Source organism: Lepidothrix coronata, unplaced genomic scaffold (assembly GCF_001604755.1).
Source record: "Lepidothrix coronata isolate B3197 unplaced genomic scaffold, Lepidothrix_coronata-1.0 Scaffold31, whole genome shotgun sequence".
In the NCBI taxonomy this organism is placed as follows: Eukaryota; Metazoa; Chordata; class Aves; order Passeriformes; family Pipridae; genus Lepidothrix; species Lepidothrix coronata.
This window is the reverse complement of record NW_016690211.1, coordinates 3631051-3648230: the sequence shown is the minus strand read 5'-3', so window position 1 is coordinate 3648230 and position 17180 is coordinate 3631051. Positions and strand designations below refer to the sequence as shown.

The window sequence follows — 17180 nt, the reverse complement described above, 5'->3', positions numbered from 1 at the left end:
AGTTGACAAAACAGAATTGTGCAAAAAGAAAGGCATTTTATTAGATAATGATGCTGTAACCAGCACTTTTAGTGAGCCCCCATACACGTGTAATCTCTGAAAAGCTAAAAGTGTAGTTAAAAATAATTGATGTTGAAGTTCCACAAATAGTGGTTTAAACATGTTGAGCTCTTAAAATGAATTGTGACATTACCTCAAAATACTGAGTGCCAGAAAGCATAACTAAACCAGTCAAAATTACCTAGATGCACACAAACACACACTCAGCTCTATACCTTCACTTTCATATGTGAGGAAATGGTAAATACCACATACCCAAAATAAAATTCAGCATATTTTAAAAACTCTTTAATTTCTTATAGACACATTCCATGTATCTTGTTTCTATTTATAATTTAATTTTTATATAGAAAACTCTGCACAACTCCCTTTTGGATTCACTAGTGAGACAAATTATGTTTTCTCCCCTTCTGAGGCTAAAATAAACATACTGTCTGGCACTTTCTATGTAATCCTGACATGGTGATACTTGGGAATACTCTTAAATATACAAGGTTGAACATGTTTATTGATGAATATTTGTTTTGTCAGATCAGGTCATAAAAGACCATGAATCCATAGGTAAAGTTAGATGGACTTAGGCAGATACTGACAAAAATCACAAAGCTGGATTTCCACAACATAATCAAGACCTGCTCCACTACACAAAGCATTCGGTATTAGCTAATATTTACTTCAAACACAGTTTCATGATACTCAGCCCCCTGGAAAACAAGGACAGTTTTTAATAAGTGAATTTAGATTTTCTCAACAAAGATAAAATTGAATACAGTATTGTAAACAGTGAAGCTGGTAAGAAAAGCAGTAGAATAAGATACCCCCCTATATTTCTCCAACTTTAGATGATTTATAAATATCACCTGAGTAACCAAATGATATGCTTGACAATGGACTAAGGTAGATTCCACTTCCAAACATTGCACCATGGAGCTGAAAAAGAGCAGAGTGGTTATGTGGCATTAATTTGGTTACCTGGACAAAACAATAATTATAGGAACAGGTCACAGAATCACATAATCACAGAATATGCTGATTTAGAAGGGACCCACAAGGATCATCGAGTCCAACTTCTGGCCCTGCACAGGACCATTCCCAACAGTCACACCATGTGCCCGGGAGTGTCATCCAAATGTTTCTTGAACTCTGTCAGGCTTGGTGCTGTGCCCAGTTTCCTAGAAGCCTGTTGCAGCACCCAACCACCTTCTGGGTGAAGAACCTTTTTCTAATATCCAACCTAAACCTCCCTTAATATAACTTCAGGAGGAAGTTGTAGACTGCAATGAGGTCTCCCCTCAGTCTCCTCTTCTCCAGGTTGAACAAACCAAGTGACCTCAACTGCTCTTCATATGGCTTCCTCTCAAGGCCCTTCACCATCTTTGTTTTGCTCCTTTGGACACTCTCTAGTAGCTTAATATCTTTCCTATATTGCAGTGACCAAAACTGCCACAATATTCAAGGTGAGGCGGCACCAGTGCAGAGCAGAGTAGGACAATCACTCCCTCTGACATGCTGGCGATGCTGTGCCTGATGGCCCTCAGGACACGGTTGGCCCTCCTGGCTGCCAGGGCACCCGGACCCACAAGTCCCTTTCCTGGCACTGCTTTCCAGCATCTCATTGCCCAGTCGGTACAAATATCCAGGGTTGCCCTGTCCTAGGTGCAGAATCCGGCACTTTCCCTTGTTCAACTTCATACGACTGGTGATTGCCCAGTGCTTTAATTTGTCAAGGTCTCTCTGCAGGGCCTCCCTGCCTTTGAGGGACTCAACAGCTCCTCCCAGTTTTGTATCATCTGCAAACTTGCTTAGTGTCCCTTCGAGTCCTGTGTCCAAGTCATTTATGAAGATGTTGAAGAGCACAGGGCCTAAGATGGAGCCCTGTGGAACCCCACTGGTGACAGGTTGCCAATCTGATGTCACCCCATTCACCAGAACTCTCTGTGCTCCCTGTGAGCCCATTGCTCACCCACCACATGATGTGTTCATCCAGCTGTGTACTGGACATTTTGTCCAGAAGGATCCTGGGAGAGACAGTATCGAAAGCTTTTACTGAAATGCAAACAGATTACATCAGCTGGCTTCCCTTGATCAACTGTGTGGGCTACCTTGTCATAAAAGCAATTCAGGTTTGATAAGCAAGACTGTCCTCTCGTGGAGCTGTGCTGTCTGTGACCAGTGACTGCATTGTCCTCCAGGTGTTTTTCAATACCTCCCAGAATAATCTTCTCCATAACTTTACCAGGCACTGAAGTGAGACTGACAAGCCTGTAGTTTCCAGGGTCCTCCTTCTTGCCTTTCTTGAAAATCAGGACAATGTTCACCAGCTTCCAGTCAGCTGGGACCTCTCTGGATTCCCAAGACCGCTCAAAAACCACCTAGAGAGGTTTTATGATGACATCAGCAGCAATTTGAGGATTCTGGAATGAATCCTGTCAGGTCCCATAGTTTGTAGGGACCCAGCTGAAGCAGCAAATCCCACACAATTTCAGGATCAACTGGGAATTGATCGTTCTCACAGTCATGGTCCTCCAGTTCAAGGGATCTTTGTTCATTATCCGTGTTGAAGACAGAGGCAAGAAAAGCATTAAACACCTCTGCCTTGTCTCTGTCCCTGTCCTAGTGTAGATAAACATCTGCCCGACTGTACTAATTTATTGCCAGGTAATTAATGGTGTTCAAAGAAATATTTAAAAAAACATGTCCTGAGTATAAAATTGTAATACTATATATAGTATAGTATGGCCAGATGCACAACCATAATTATACATCAGATTTCTATATTGTGTTAAAAATGTGTTTCCTGTTTTTAAATCTAACATTACTATGGAGGATGCCTACAGAGGGTGCTTCTGTGCATTGCCAAATACACCTTGGCATGTGTCACATCAAAACCTTGTCAGGAAGCACAGCCTAGGCCAGCCTCTGTGAATCAACAGCAGCAACAGCTGCTTCTGTTTTCTTTAAGGTAAGAAATTAAGAGACAGTGATGATACTAGCCATATGCTATAGAGAAATTTAGTCACTAGTTCAGCATAAGTACTGGTGGAATGGGTTCAATCTAGCTTTTGCCTGGGCCAATTCAGGCATGCATATCTCCCATCAGTGCAGGACTGTGCTTTAGCCATAAAGCTATCAGATGTCTGAAAAGAACAGAGGAAAGGGAAAACTATTCTGCATCAGCATCACTGTTCCATGCCATGAAGCTTTGGCTAAGCAACAAAAGCGAGGACTTTTTTATTAGCCCTGCAGTCATTTTCTTGTCTGGAGAGGGGAAAATATGGGTTTCACTTCACCAGGATCTAACTGCTTTATACGGAAATGCCTTTAATGAAAACACACCAAGCAGTTTCTCATTTTTGAGAACCCAGTATCTCCTACCTAGGTAGATGTCCTACCTAGATGACCATGGGGCTTCAGTCATGCTCACCCTTATTTCTTTCCTCTGACCAAATGATATTCACACAGTCTCCACAATGTGGCAGAGCTCTCTTAGGAGTACGCACATGTGTTTTCACTCCTCCAGATCTTACAGTGTTGTACAGAATCCTTGGTGAGTAGATAGTTTTCCTGACTGGTTGGTACCACAGTAGACAGGATGAACTCATCTCAGGATGTGTCTTAGGTGTGTGAGAGAGATAAAAATGATGACTTACATAAAACAGGGCTTTACTATTCCCAGTATCTCAACCCTGAGCAATAATAACAACAAAGGTATAAACAAAGGGGTTTACTTTGGTGAATTTTAGTGTGTAAATCCTGCTTTCTTGGGGAATTATCTTCCAAAGATACTAATAAAAACAACCAAACCACTATGACAAACAGCGATTTCCTTTTTTTCAGTGTCTTCTATATCCCAATCCTTAGTCAGCACCCTGGGATCCTCCTCCAAGGTACATGGACTCAGCACTGGAGAAGAGTTTTCAAAACCACAATGCTAAAATACTCTCCATTAGAGCTCCCCAGTCCCTCTTGTAGTGCCTTCTTTGCTCTGTAATAGTGGTCTCCTGACAATTCAGTCTGAGAACTGGTTTGCAACTGATCCCTTCTGACCTCCATGCTTCCACTCCCAAAGAAATCAGAAGAGCAGAGAAGGTGCTGTCAACACAGTTCCTGTAAATCTAGCATGCTCCTGGATCCTATAACATGGAGATAGTTTAGGCAGCTCTACATTTTGTCACTGGTTTTAAGCAGTACCGAGTGAAGCCTCCGGGAGGTGCTGCTCTGCAATGTAAGACTGAAACACTGATTCCAGCAGAGGGATTTTCTAGACATTTTAGCAGACACATTATTTTATCTCAATTTTATCAGAAAAGTACTTTTTCCAGGAAACAAGAGGGTATTTGAAATCATCTCTTTTTCCACCTATATGACTACTATAACTAAACCCCTTGAAAAGCTGCCAAAGCTAGTACATAATCAAGCACAGGTCAATTAAAATCTATTTTGTCTACTATTTACCTGCAGCCTCGTATTGGAAGCAACAACTAAGCCGTTCCTCAGGATGGAATGCCAATTTTCAATGTGTGAACCACTGAATAAAATGAAAAAGAAAGCATTAAAGCTCAAAGGGTAAAATGCAAAATGAAATCAGAAATCCTTTAAAACAGTAGATTCACAGCTGCAAATCTCAAATACCAGAACAAAAAAATAGCATGGCATTTTGATAACTTTTGATTAATATGAATATGTGTACTCACTGAAATGCAAAGGTACTTCCATAGAGATTTTTAGCAGCTCGGAAATTGGATTCTTTGGCTGGTGGACTGCTGAGAAGTAGGAACTGGTGGGGAGTGTGCATAAACTTTAGTTGCTGTAAAATAGGAGTGCACATATGAAGAAAAGTTAACAATGAAAGTACTGTATTTCCCTGATAATAGACATTAAGATATCATGCTGTTTCACACAATACATAACTGCATCTAAATAACTACATGAACTAAGATGAAATTGGTCTCCTTATCAGAAATAATTCAGTTTCAGCTGAAATCAAACAGTAAAAATATCTTTCAGTTTATGAAACATGGGGAAATTTTTGAAATACATTTCAGTAATATATGGCTCTAGTAATTAAACTGAACAATTTCATTACGGTATTTTGATCAGAGCAGGCTTTGAATTAAGGTTGTTTAGAAGGCTGCAGATTACTATGCCCTTAATCAGAGGATCAGAGGCACACATCCCTCTAAAATTCAAGCGCCATACTTTTTTAAAGGTGTACTTATATATGAATTTTCTGGTATATCGTGTTTCTGTGCACTGCTTTCTGTACAATTCTGTATCTAATATTCTATATGGCAACAAAACAAATAGTGATGTTCTTCTCACTTAATGTCAGATGACTACAAGGTAGGCACTTGTATTTGAGCTACTTACCTCAAATAGGCTTTTTATGAGCATTATTCCCTTGACCTACTTCAGATATTCCAAAAATCATGACCTGAAACTGCCTCTTTCACTGCCTTGTCTGTTAATGGAGTTAACCAGTTCGAAGCACACACCTATGTTTCGCTAAGAGACTCTCACCTAAAATGCCAATAAAAGCCATGACAAATAAGAAAATAATAGAGAACCCACAGACACTTACCCTATTCACTGGTAGCTTCACAATATGTGATCTGTTACTAGAAATAACCCTAAAATAAGAAACAGTTCAATTAGACATGGTAACCAAAACAAACCTTTTTTTCTTAAAAATGTGTTATGAATGGCCACCATAATGCACCCAGCTGCAGGCCTTTAAACCTATCAGATGGAAGTAGACCAAACCTCAACTAGAAAGTGAGATCAGAGGACCCAGATGAGATCCAGAAACAGTCCAGAACAACTGCAGTTGCAAATACTGATGTTAATTCTTGGGGGGGCCTTATACCAAATCACACTGCTCGAGTGCAATTGAGCAGTGTAATTTATTCATTACAGCAGTATAAATTATTCATTACAGTTGATACTGCAATACTTTTTATCTCATGTGAATCAACTTTATACCATTGTAGAAGAGGATGTGCAAGCGGGTCTTGTTTATCCATCTGCTTCTTTATTTCCAAGTAAGGTGCCTAGAAAAGAGTAAAAAAGTTCTTTATTTCTAGGATGAATTTTGGACGTTACAGTGCCCATGATTTAATCAATTAAAATGAATACATGGGACTTATTATTAGGTTTAAATCACAATTTTACTCATATACAGCATACTAGAGTTATAAATGTGTTTTGACAACAACAAGAATTAATATAGCAATTATTTTCCCTGGAGTAAAATAATAAGCATTTAATTAGCATCAAAATGACTACATTATAGCAAACATTGGTGATCTCAGGGAGAACAGCAGAAGACATCTATTTTTGTTCAGCTCTTGTATTAAGAAATTGGACTGGAATTTCACAAAATTAAGTCTCTCAAAATACCCCAAAAATAATCCACTTTGGGTTTTTTAACTCTTTTACATTATAAACTGGTAAAAGACCATGTCATATAATTCCTTTGAAAACCTTTCTTGATTTCAATTACAGTCCAAAGCATCCTTTTAAAACATCAGTCCAAGAATTATTTTAACATTAAAAAAAGCACAAAATGGTGATTATTTTTTATTTTTAAAAGACATATGGAGTAATACAAATACCTGATTTTTAAATTTTTTGCAAGATGTTATAAAAATTAACAAAAATATACTAATTTTAATTTTCTATTTATTTTATTCTCTCTCTATATTTTTTTATCCAGAATCCCAAAGTATTTTGAGAATACATTTAGAGCAAGATCTAAAAACTGCTGTGAGGATACATTTATATAGCAGTTGGAAAAGCAAGATATACAGAAGAGATTTCAACAACCAGCTATAATCATCTGGGTTGTTTGGCAAAGGAGCGTAACAATAAACAGAAATACAACTATCAGATATGCTATTGAAATAAATGGCAGTAATCCCAAGAGACCCAACCTTCCAAGTATCCAACTATACTTAGCTGATCAAGTGTTTTGCTGTAATAGAAATAAAGGTATCATTCAGAACACTGTCACAAAATCAATTTCTTTTGCTTTGGCAGTAAAGAACTCTGGCTTTAATATTTCCAGAAATGCAGCAGTTGGTGATTATCTCATTACAATGTTCCATTTTCCTGTTATTATCTCTAATTTAAACTTCAAAAGATTCGAGTTCTACTCCACCACTTTTACTTGACTGCCATTATAGATACTCTAAGTTAGTTATTTTGAACACACATTTTAATATTATTACAGCTCTATATGAAAGAGATGATACTATTGACTTTTTGACCCACCAGAGGCAGCCAATATAAACATTTTTCAAGTTCTAGAAATAATGATTAAGTAAGATAAATATTTTTAAACTCACCTGTGTCATTTCTCTAATGGAAGTGATACTGTCCAATGCTTTCATGACTCGGTCATAATTCTTCTTCTGATGTAGCATAAAATATGCAAATAAATTCAAAGAATTTTAGTCTTTGGCTCTATAAAAACCTGAATTCTTTGAGTGTGTATAAAACCAAAGCTAGGATGAACATTGAGCAAACCAATCCTTTCAAACACTTCTAACCTGGAAAAATATTGTTATGATGGTTTTTCTTTGAATTTCACTGGAATCTCCAACACTCAGAAAAACAGCTCACTTTTTAAACAAACATTTGTAACTAAACACAGGTTCTGACAGTTGGATAACATGTTCTTAAGATAAATAATGCAGTGACTCCAGATCGATTTTAAATAAAATGTGGATGAACACATGTGTTTACTTTGCTAACAACTCTAAAAAACATCATAGGGCCTTCAGCTGTCCCTCTGCCTCACCCTGATCCTCACCTACCTACTGCTTGGGAACCACTACCAGAAGGCTCCATCTGTTCTGAGTGAGCTTAACAGTTCATGCTTCATCCACTCCACATGACACATCACCTTCAGGAGCTTCACTGTTTGCCATCGAGTCTTGCCAATTTCTGCCCATGGTCTTTCACCTCGCCAAGCTGACAATAAGCTGGGAGGAGATGGAGGCACTGGCAGCCCAGGGATTCTGTCCACTCCTCTCTCAGTGTGACCCTCTCTCATAAATCCTCATCTACTTCAAACACCTGTTTTGCCCAGCCACCATACAGCTGTCTCCTCCTCAGCCCCCTTCCAAGCATCTCCTGACAAGTCTTTATTCCCACATATTACAGAACACACCCTGAAAAAGAACTGGCCTTTGTTCAGAAAAAGTGAAATGCATTCCAATGCAGGACATGCTAAATTCTTATTTATGCCTTTGGGGAAATGGCTTAAGGGACACGGAGTGAAAGGCAGCATTTGGAGTGCAAGCAGCAGGTAGTGCAAGTACAATTCTTTATTTCAAAATTTACCTTGTACAAAACCTGACTATTATGTCAACATCTGATAAATCCCTCATTTTACATGGCCTTCACCTCTCAAAGGCCATCTTTCTCTTTGTGTCCAACGTGTACATTGAGAGAAAGCCACTTAGAATAAACAATTTTGCACCTAGAATTCGCCCCCTGAAAGAGTTTCTTGTCTTTAACATAACTTGGAACACAACTTACAGTTTTCATGTGGTTTAGGAATGGTATTCTGCAATTTAATGCTCACACTGAAATCAAGCACCTCTTGCTCACTCTGCCCCTCACTCCTCCCTCTCCCCCTTCCCACTGCCAGGGGCTAGAGAGGAGAATCGAAGGCACAAAAGGTAAAGACCCTGGGTTGAGATGAGAGCAATACGCTAAAAACAGCAAGGAGATAAGAAAACAGACAGTAACAGCAACAATACTGAAGACAGAAGCTACAAGAAAGAGGTGAACAATTCACACAGAAACAGCAGTAGCTGATTGCTCCCTCTGCCAAGCTACAATGACCAGGAAGGGACTCCTTCCTGGAAGAGACTCTCTTCCCCCTGCCCCTGGCAATGATGAGACAGGGTATAGGATAACTTCTGAGTCCTAGCCATGGCCCCACATGGCTACTGTAAAAATTAACCCTGTCCTGGCTGGAACCTGGACAAGTTTATAGTCAAATACCTCGTCAGAGACAATTAAAAAAAAGCTACAAAGTTTTGAAAACAAGGAGACTCCATAAGAAGTCTTTGCTTTGAAATCTCATGCAGGACTAAAATCAAGCAATGACGTAATTACAGATAACTACTTACCCTGGGGTTAAAGGCTAGCATCTGAGGGTCATTAGGATCAACTACAGAAGGATATGGCTCAAAAATGACAACTTTCCTAGGTGACTCTAATGCAGACCGACACATGGATACCAGGAGATCAACCACCTAAGGATAAAGAAGGACATTTATTCAACATATGTACTTTTATATCGTATTTTCCAGCTTGCTTTTTTTACACATTATGGTTATACCATATTTCATTGTTACCTATATTGCCCAAACCACGTTATCCACAGGACACAGTTTAGGACTCAGATTTTTCCATTAACCTCAACAGGGTTTGGGGTCAGCCCTGGCATATTATTCCAGGTGCATAAGTAGGATCACGACCTGGTCCTAAACGTATTAGAATGTCAAACACATTGCTTTCATTTCTGCTTTTTCTTGTGCACATACACTAATTCCTGTATTAAATTCATTCTCTAAGGAAATGAAGTTGTGCTCGATCTGTGTATCTCTGTATAGTACATGCCAGTGAAAATGTTGCTCAAGAACAAAGAATGGTCTGTGAAATTTGTACGACTTCCTGCTGTTCTCCTGAAGACTGTGTTCATAGAAACACTTGTAAACATTGCTTCTGGTAAGGCCAGAACAGTGCAATGATTTAACAGTCATTTGCAAAGTTCACACTGGGGGATCTTCTTCCTTCCATCCTGTTGTACAAAATTACAACACAGCTTTGAATATCCATGATCTGCAAGATTATCCTGCAGGATCATGCATGTAAATGTGTACACAGACATCGTCTAATGTAGTGACACGTGTACACATACGTACATATACAACTTAGCAACAGATTCCCATGTAATTGTTTCAAAATATATAATTCAGAGGTTAAAAAGAATACAGTAATAACAAATATGAGAGAATGCAGCTTTCTGGCACCTGTAAAACATAAATTCAGCTCATAATGAGATCCACAGTTGCTACATTAAAAAGTAGCTGCAAATCAGCTCATTTCCCCATTTTTTCTGTGCCTTCTGAAAACATTTGTGTATGAAAACAGACTTTTCCAGGAAAGAAAGAAAAAGCTGAGACGAGTTGTACTTAGTAGGCATCCTGGTTCCTCCTACAACTCTACGCACATCACATCTCATCTCACAACTCAAGCTGTTCTAGAAGTTTTTATATATCTGCCATTGTATCTGATCATTTGGTGGGAAAAAATTATGATCCTTCAGAGAAGCACAATGAATAAGAATACTGATGAAAGGGAAAAGGGACTGTGCTATGGTGAGTCATACAGTTGCCATTCTCCTTCTCTGCTCCTTCAGCACGAATGGACAATTTTCTCCATCAGTTTAAATATTGTTAGTTCCAGTCACTAAATATCTCACATATATTTAAAAATGAAGTTATTGAAATAATGATCCCCTCCTCAGTGCTGCTCTGGTTACTTTCAATTTTATAATACCTGTAAATGTGATGAATGTTTCAAAATAGGGCATATGCATTAGCATTTGCAAAGGAGACCAGGAGTCTGCATATGCAGCCAGGTCAGGCAACAGACCTGACACTATGTAAATGTATTACTGTGAAATTGAGCACGAATTCATACACTCGGCTTCTCAGAAGCCTCTTACTAGCCTAGGCTCACTAGGGGAGTCTTTTTGGAGAAACAACCCCTGTGCCAATAATCTATGCTGTGAATCACACTGTCCTAAACTAAGGACTCAGATGAATCAAAACGTAGAAGTGATCAATTCTTTCTGCAAACAGGAATGGGACGGTCAACCAGATCCAATGTAGTGAGCTGGCTTCAATGCTATCACTAAAGTGAAACTTAACAGAATTTAGCCACCGAGTTCCGATGGGACAATAGACAAAAAGCCTTATCTAACTTTTTAAAGCATTCTTAAGGCTGTAATCACTCTGCAGCAAAGCTCTGTAAATGTAGTGGTACTCCAGAGATCTAGAGCAAGCTCCGCATATGCCTGCAACAGTGACACCTCCACAACACACTGAGTGAGAGCTAACCACGGCCACCTCTCCTGTCAGCTCTATTTTAAAAAGTTTTTCCTATTTTAGGAAAGCAAGCTTCCAGCTGTTCAAGGAGTTAGTCAATAGGACCCCCTGGGAAACTGCTCTCAGGGATGAGGCAGCAGAACAGAGCTTGTAGATCTTTAAGGATGCGTTCCCTAGACCACAAGAGTTCTCTCAATCCCCATGTTTAAGAGATCAGGAAAGGAAGACAAAAGGCCAGCACAGATGTCCAGACCTGACGGTCAGACTACAAGGCAAGAAGCAAAAGCACAGGCAGTGAATGCAGGCACAGATATTCTGGGACGAATATAGGGACACTGCCTGCTTGAGTCAGGATAGGGTGAGGGAGGTCAAGGTGAAACTGGAGCTGAACTTGACATGGGATGCAAATAATAATAATGAGGGCTTCTGTAGGCATGGGAGCCAGAAGAGCAACATCAGAGAAGTGTACTCACCTCTGAACATGACAGGCAAACTGGTAACAGCGGATGAGAAGGCTGAGGAACTTGACAGCTTTTTGCCTGTCTTCAGTGTTACTCTCCCCTTCCCACATTATTGAGTGGATGAAGCTCAAGTCAGGGAGTGGGGAAGCAAAGTGTTTCCCCCATCAGAGAATATTAGATTTGAGAACCCCTGAGTAATCTGAACATACAGAAGTCCATGGGACCTGATGATATGCATCCCAGAGTCCTGAGGCAACTGGCTGGTGGACTTGCCAAGCCACTCTCCGTGATACTGCAAAAGGCATGATAGTCAGGTGAAGTACCAAAAAACTGGAAAAAGGGCAACATTGCATCAATTTTTAAAAAGGGCAGAAAGGAGAATCCTTCAAACTACCAATCTAGCAGCCTCATCTCTGTGCGAGGGAAGATCATGGAACAAATCCCCCTAGAAGATGCTAAGGCACATGGAGGACAGGGAGGTGATTTGAGACAGCCAGCACGGCTTCACCAAGGACAAGTCCTGCCTGACAAAACCAGTTGCCTTCCATGATGGAATGACTACATCAGTGGTCAAGGGAAGGGCTACAGATGTCATTTATCTGGACTTCTGTAAAGCCTTTGACAAGGTTCCCCACAATATCCTTCTCTCTAAATTGGAGAGAAATTAATTTGATGGATGGACTCTTTTGTGGATAAGGAATTGGTTGGATGGTCGCATCCAGATGGTAGGGATCAATATCCCAGTGTCCTGATGGATCCTGGTGATAACTGGCGTCCCTCAGGGGCCTGTACTGGGACCAGTGTTATTTCATATCTTCATCAATGATATAGACAATGAGATTGAGTGCACCCTCAACAAATTTGCAGATTACACAAGCTGAGTGGTGCAGCTGACATACCTGAAGGACAGGATGCCATCCAGAGGGACTTGGACAAGCTGGAGAAGTGGGCCTGTGGGAATCTTGTGAGATTCAACAAAGCAAAGTATAAGGTGCTACATCTGGGTCATGGTAACCCCTGAAACCAATGCAGGCTGGGGGAGGAAGGGATTGAGAGCAGCCCTGACAAGAAGGACGTGGGTGTGCTGGTGGATGAGAGACTGGACATGACTCAGCAATGCGCACTCACAGCCCAGAAAGCCCAGAATGACCAGTGGGTTGAGGGAGGTGATTCTGCCCTTCTGCCATCATGAGACCTGACCTGAGTACTGCACTCAGCTCTAGGGCCCCCGCATAAGAAAGACACAGACCTGTTGAAGCAAGTCCAGAAGAGGGCCACAAAAATGATCAGAGGGCTGGAATGATGAAGGAAGGCTGAGAGATCTGGGAAGAAGAGCCTAGAGAAGATAAGGCTCTTGGGAGACCTTACTGCAGCCTTTCAGTACTTAGAGGGGGCTGATAAGAAAGATGGGGAAAATCTTTTTAGCAGTGTAGTGATAGGACCAGGTGTAAAGGTTTTAAGCAAAGGGAGGGAGATTTAGACTAGATATAAAGAAGTTTTTTACAATGAAGGTGCTGAAACACCGGCACAGGTTGCCCAGAAAGATGGTAGATGGCCCATCCCTAGAACCATTCAAGGTCAGGTCAGATGCGGCTCTGAGCAACCTGATCTAGCTGAAGATGTCCAGGTTCATGGCAGGGGTTGGATTACATGACCTTCATAGGTCCCTTCCAACTCAAACTGTTCTGTGATTCTCTGATTCCAAATGTACATATAATATACCACGTATTTGCCTGAATTAAAAAAAAACAAAACTCTAGCTCCCAGAAGCACATAGTTGAGGTTTTCACAGGACTTCAGGCTGAGGAAGACGTGGGGCTTCATCAGCAGATCTCTCTCTATTTCTTACAAGTTTAAATAGTTAAGACAATTATCTGGCACCCAGATGTCGCAAATATAGCCATGCAATAGTCCACAGTCATCAGATGAAGAGCTGGTGTTCAGATTCCAGAGTCATATTCTGTGTACACTATTGTAAGTTTCTTCCTTTGAGGATATGCCCAGAGGTAGTATTCAGGCACCTAGCTGAATAGTTTCTTTTCAGTGGCTAGACCCACTAGTACTAGTTATAGTTAAATAAACTGAACATTTATTCTTCAAAAAAACCCAGGCTGCTTACTATGTAAAAGTACAGTGACTGGAAAATCAGAGAGGAGTGCCTTTTTCCTTAAGATGTGTAAATTTTTAGCTTAAGATCTTAAGAGGATTTTAAACATAAGATCTTTTAACTGCTAGTTAATTTATTGTAAGTGTTAAATGGTGATTCGGAAACACATTTTCAATACTTTAAGAAAATGATACCGTTATAACTATATCAATAACTTCCTGAAGTCAGGAAGCAAGCTTATGTTAAATTCCTGATCTTTGAGAAGAAAAAAAAGAATCCTATGTAGCAACATCAGTATGGACTTTCCCACTGCTGTTTAATGATCAGAAGAAAGCACATTCTCAGTGGACAGCTGCATCCCAAGGCCACGAGCAGGAAATAACTTATTAATTGCATGAGAGTAACAATGGCTCATTAGGTGAAAATAAATGTGAATTATCTCCAAATGACAATGGTTGCCTTTATTTACAACCTAGGTGACCTAATTGAATAAAACAGAACATAAAAACACAGTTAGTCTAATTACATGGAAGCACAACAATGGAAACACCTCATTAGCACTATCTGAATACACCACGCATAAACCAGTGTATTTCCAGCTATAACAGTGGACAAATAAATAGTATACTTACCAAATAGCACTCATAAGGGGAATAAAAGTAAAATACATACTAGAAGAGACTGAGAAGACTCAGTATACTACAGAAGATCAGACATGTATTAAGCATTAGATAGTTCTACCTGAGCTCCAGTTGCAATTTCATCAGCAGCTTCGTTCATCACTCCTAATGTTTGGAAAGCAAATACACAGAGCTCCCGTTCACAAACAGTGGGCTACACAGAGAAAGAAAGTTAATTTTATTTTTGTTCTACTTTTGAGTTCTTTGTCATACCTACAACAAACCCTGAACACATTTAATGCTAATTCTTTCCTTCATATTTTAACTGCAACATTAATTTTAAATAATTAGTACATATCCATTATTGAGGAAGACACATTAGAGAAGCATTTTAATGACCTCAACAGCAAGAGTGAAGAACTGTAAAACTCATAAGTACTCACAGAGGCTAAACTTAAAAGAAATCCAAACATGATTACAAAATCAAAATTACAGGCATAGTACCCAAATGTTCCTAACACTACCCTATCTGAAAACTTCCTAGCTAATTAAAATTAATGGAGAACAAATCCAGAAACTAAGCAGAGCAGGTTTATTTTTCACGGCTTGTTACTCTGCTGTTGAGAACACACATAAAAATTTGATCTGGAAGAAAAATTTATTGGAAAAACTATTCTTAATTTTTGACAATTTAACAAATTATTGGTAAACTGTAATGTGGTACCCTGGTGACCAGTTTGTAACCAAGGAAGTGCCCAGATTTACCCAGTATTCCCTATGATTTTTACGTAAGCCAGACTATAAGAAGAAAGGAGGAAAGGCCTTTGGTCTCTTTCCTTCCGGCGGCTTGGAGGTGCAGGTTCCCTGCTGTTGAGTCTGGAGTGTTGGGGAGCGAGGCCTGGTGAGGCCTTGTCGACCTTGGGAGATGGAGGTTGCCGGTGGTCGTTCCAGCGTGACTCTCCATTATCCCAAGGAGAATAGTGAGATATTCTTTTGCTAATTCTTTTAGTTGCTAGATCTTGGGCAAGATTGGGAGATATATATATATATATATATTATTTTGGTTTTGTTCCTTTTTTTCCCTTCCCCCTTCCCTTTCCCTTTTTCCTTGTAAAATTGTATATATATTTCAATTGTATATAACTGTAATATAAGTGTAAATATATTTATATATATTGCTTTAGCTGTCTCTCTCTTGTTTCGGTTTTTCTTGGTTGGTTTTTTTTTCCTCTTCTCCCTGAGGTGGGAGGGCTTCTTGTGGTAAAGTTTGGAGACTTGGCAGGGAGCCAGCTTCAAAATGTAAGAAAATGCATTATATTTTTACAGCAAAAACATTGAATTTGGGAAGGCCACATGATATTTTAATAAATAAAGATGTTTCCACTCTTTTGTAGGTATTAAAAAAATAATAAAACCCCCTTGCTGTTGAACCAGTTTTTGCCTGTTAAAAAATAATTCACAACATCATCACAAATAAAAAAACTTTATCTAAACTGCATATGGAGTGAGAATTGAACATTCTGCCTTCATAAAGCAAACAAAGCACAAACAAAAAAGAACACAGCTTTAGGTAGAGAGAATATGCACGACTTCGTGGGCTTCCTAGTTTCTACAACCCTTACAGCAACTCCATCTTATTTACTGAAATATAACTAGCAGATCAACTTTTTAAAGGCTCAAGTAATGAATCACATACTGAATTATTATCAGCATCCAAAATGAGAAAAAAGTTGAAAGAAATAGAAGAAGGAAGCACAAATTAAAACATTCCTTAAAATAACCCAGTGAACACAATGTTTTATGACAATGTTGAAAACAATTAAAAATATTTCTTGGATACTATTTCTTTGAACACATATTCTTAAATCCAAACCCACTGAAACTTACAATTATCTTTGGTAGGCAATAGTAAACTTTTCTCACTTAACAATCACTAAAGCATTTGTAGTGGCACCCTCTGAAGTTCAAGCCAATGCCTCTAGAAAGCACTTGCAGAAATGAAAAAATTAATCAAGTACACAAAAATTTAGCTGTTTTCTGTTTCAGACAACAGCTTGGTCAGTAACAGGGATACTGCTGTACTTGTAGTCACTTGCTCTGAAAATATATGTTTGCTGAGTTTCAAAGATTCAAGACTTTATCTCAATAAACATCTGAAATCTTCTGCATTGTCACAGTTTCACATCAGTTGCTTTACAAGAGCCATCATCCCTCAAATCTAATAGTTACCCATTTGATTTACTTTATCTGCCATGTTACATTGCATTAGGCAGCAGACAAAGCCTAACATGATCTAATTCACTGTGCCATGGCACACTAAACAAGAGGTATTTACTTCTGTCATTATTCTCAGGTTTTCCACATTTAGAAAATGGTTAAATCATTTGCTTAGTTGGGGAAGCATGTTGGCACTACCCCCTTGACTATCATTATCAACAGTATACACCAACTTCCTTTATTCCAGAGCAAGGAATAGCTCTGGAATAGCAGAGCAATCTAAGTTAAGCCATGCTTGCCATGAAGAAAAGTTTTAAGAAAATACTTATTTTTGGTATTTTGGTTACAGTCTCAGCAAAGTAAATTATCCCGAGACTTAATGATGGCAAAGGGAACACACGATTTGCCATTGTTGCTCTTTTCCTTTTTACTGCACCTGTGTTATGATTCCAGAAATGTCTGAGCATCTTGAAGAGGGAAGTTAGGAAAATGGTCATTGTACTTATGCATGACATTTGAAAAGCCCTTTTTTTGTCTTAGATAGACACTAGAGAATGCTATGTATGAAGATAAGTGAGACAGCAAA

The 17180-nt window shown here is 39.3% G+C and overlaps 1 protein-coding gene across 4 annotated transcripts in view; it reads right to left on the bottom strand.

Moving 5' to 3' along the window:
- The window catches only part of PARP8 (poly(ADP-ribose) polymerase family member 8), a 119001-nt gene that overhangs the window by 5469 nt on the left and 96352 nt on the right, over nt 1–17180 (bottom strand). For all 4 annotated transcript variants that reach the window (XM_017811361.1, XM_017811363.1, XM_017811360.1 and 1 more), the window contains 8 exons: nt 14499–14591; nt 9204–9329; nt 7407–7472; nt 6043–6110; nt 5642–5690; nt 4755–4867; nt 4516–4588; nt 921–990 (listed from right to left, as the gene is read on the bottom strand). In XM_017811361.1, coding sequence (XP_017666850.1) covers nt 921–990; nt 4516–4588; nt 4755–4867; nt 5642–5690; nt 6043–6110; nt 7407–7472; nt 9204–9329; nt 14499–14591 — 658 coding nt within the window. The remainder of the gene's footprint in view (nt 1–920; nt 991–4515; nt 4589–4754; nt 4868–5641; nt 5691–6042; nt 6111–7406; nt 7473–9203; nt 9330–14498; nt 14592–17180) is intronic.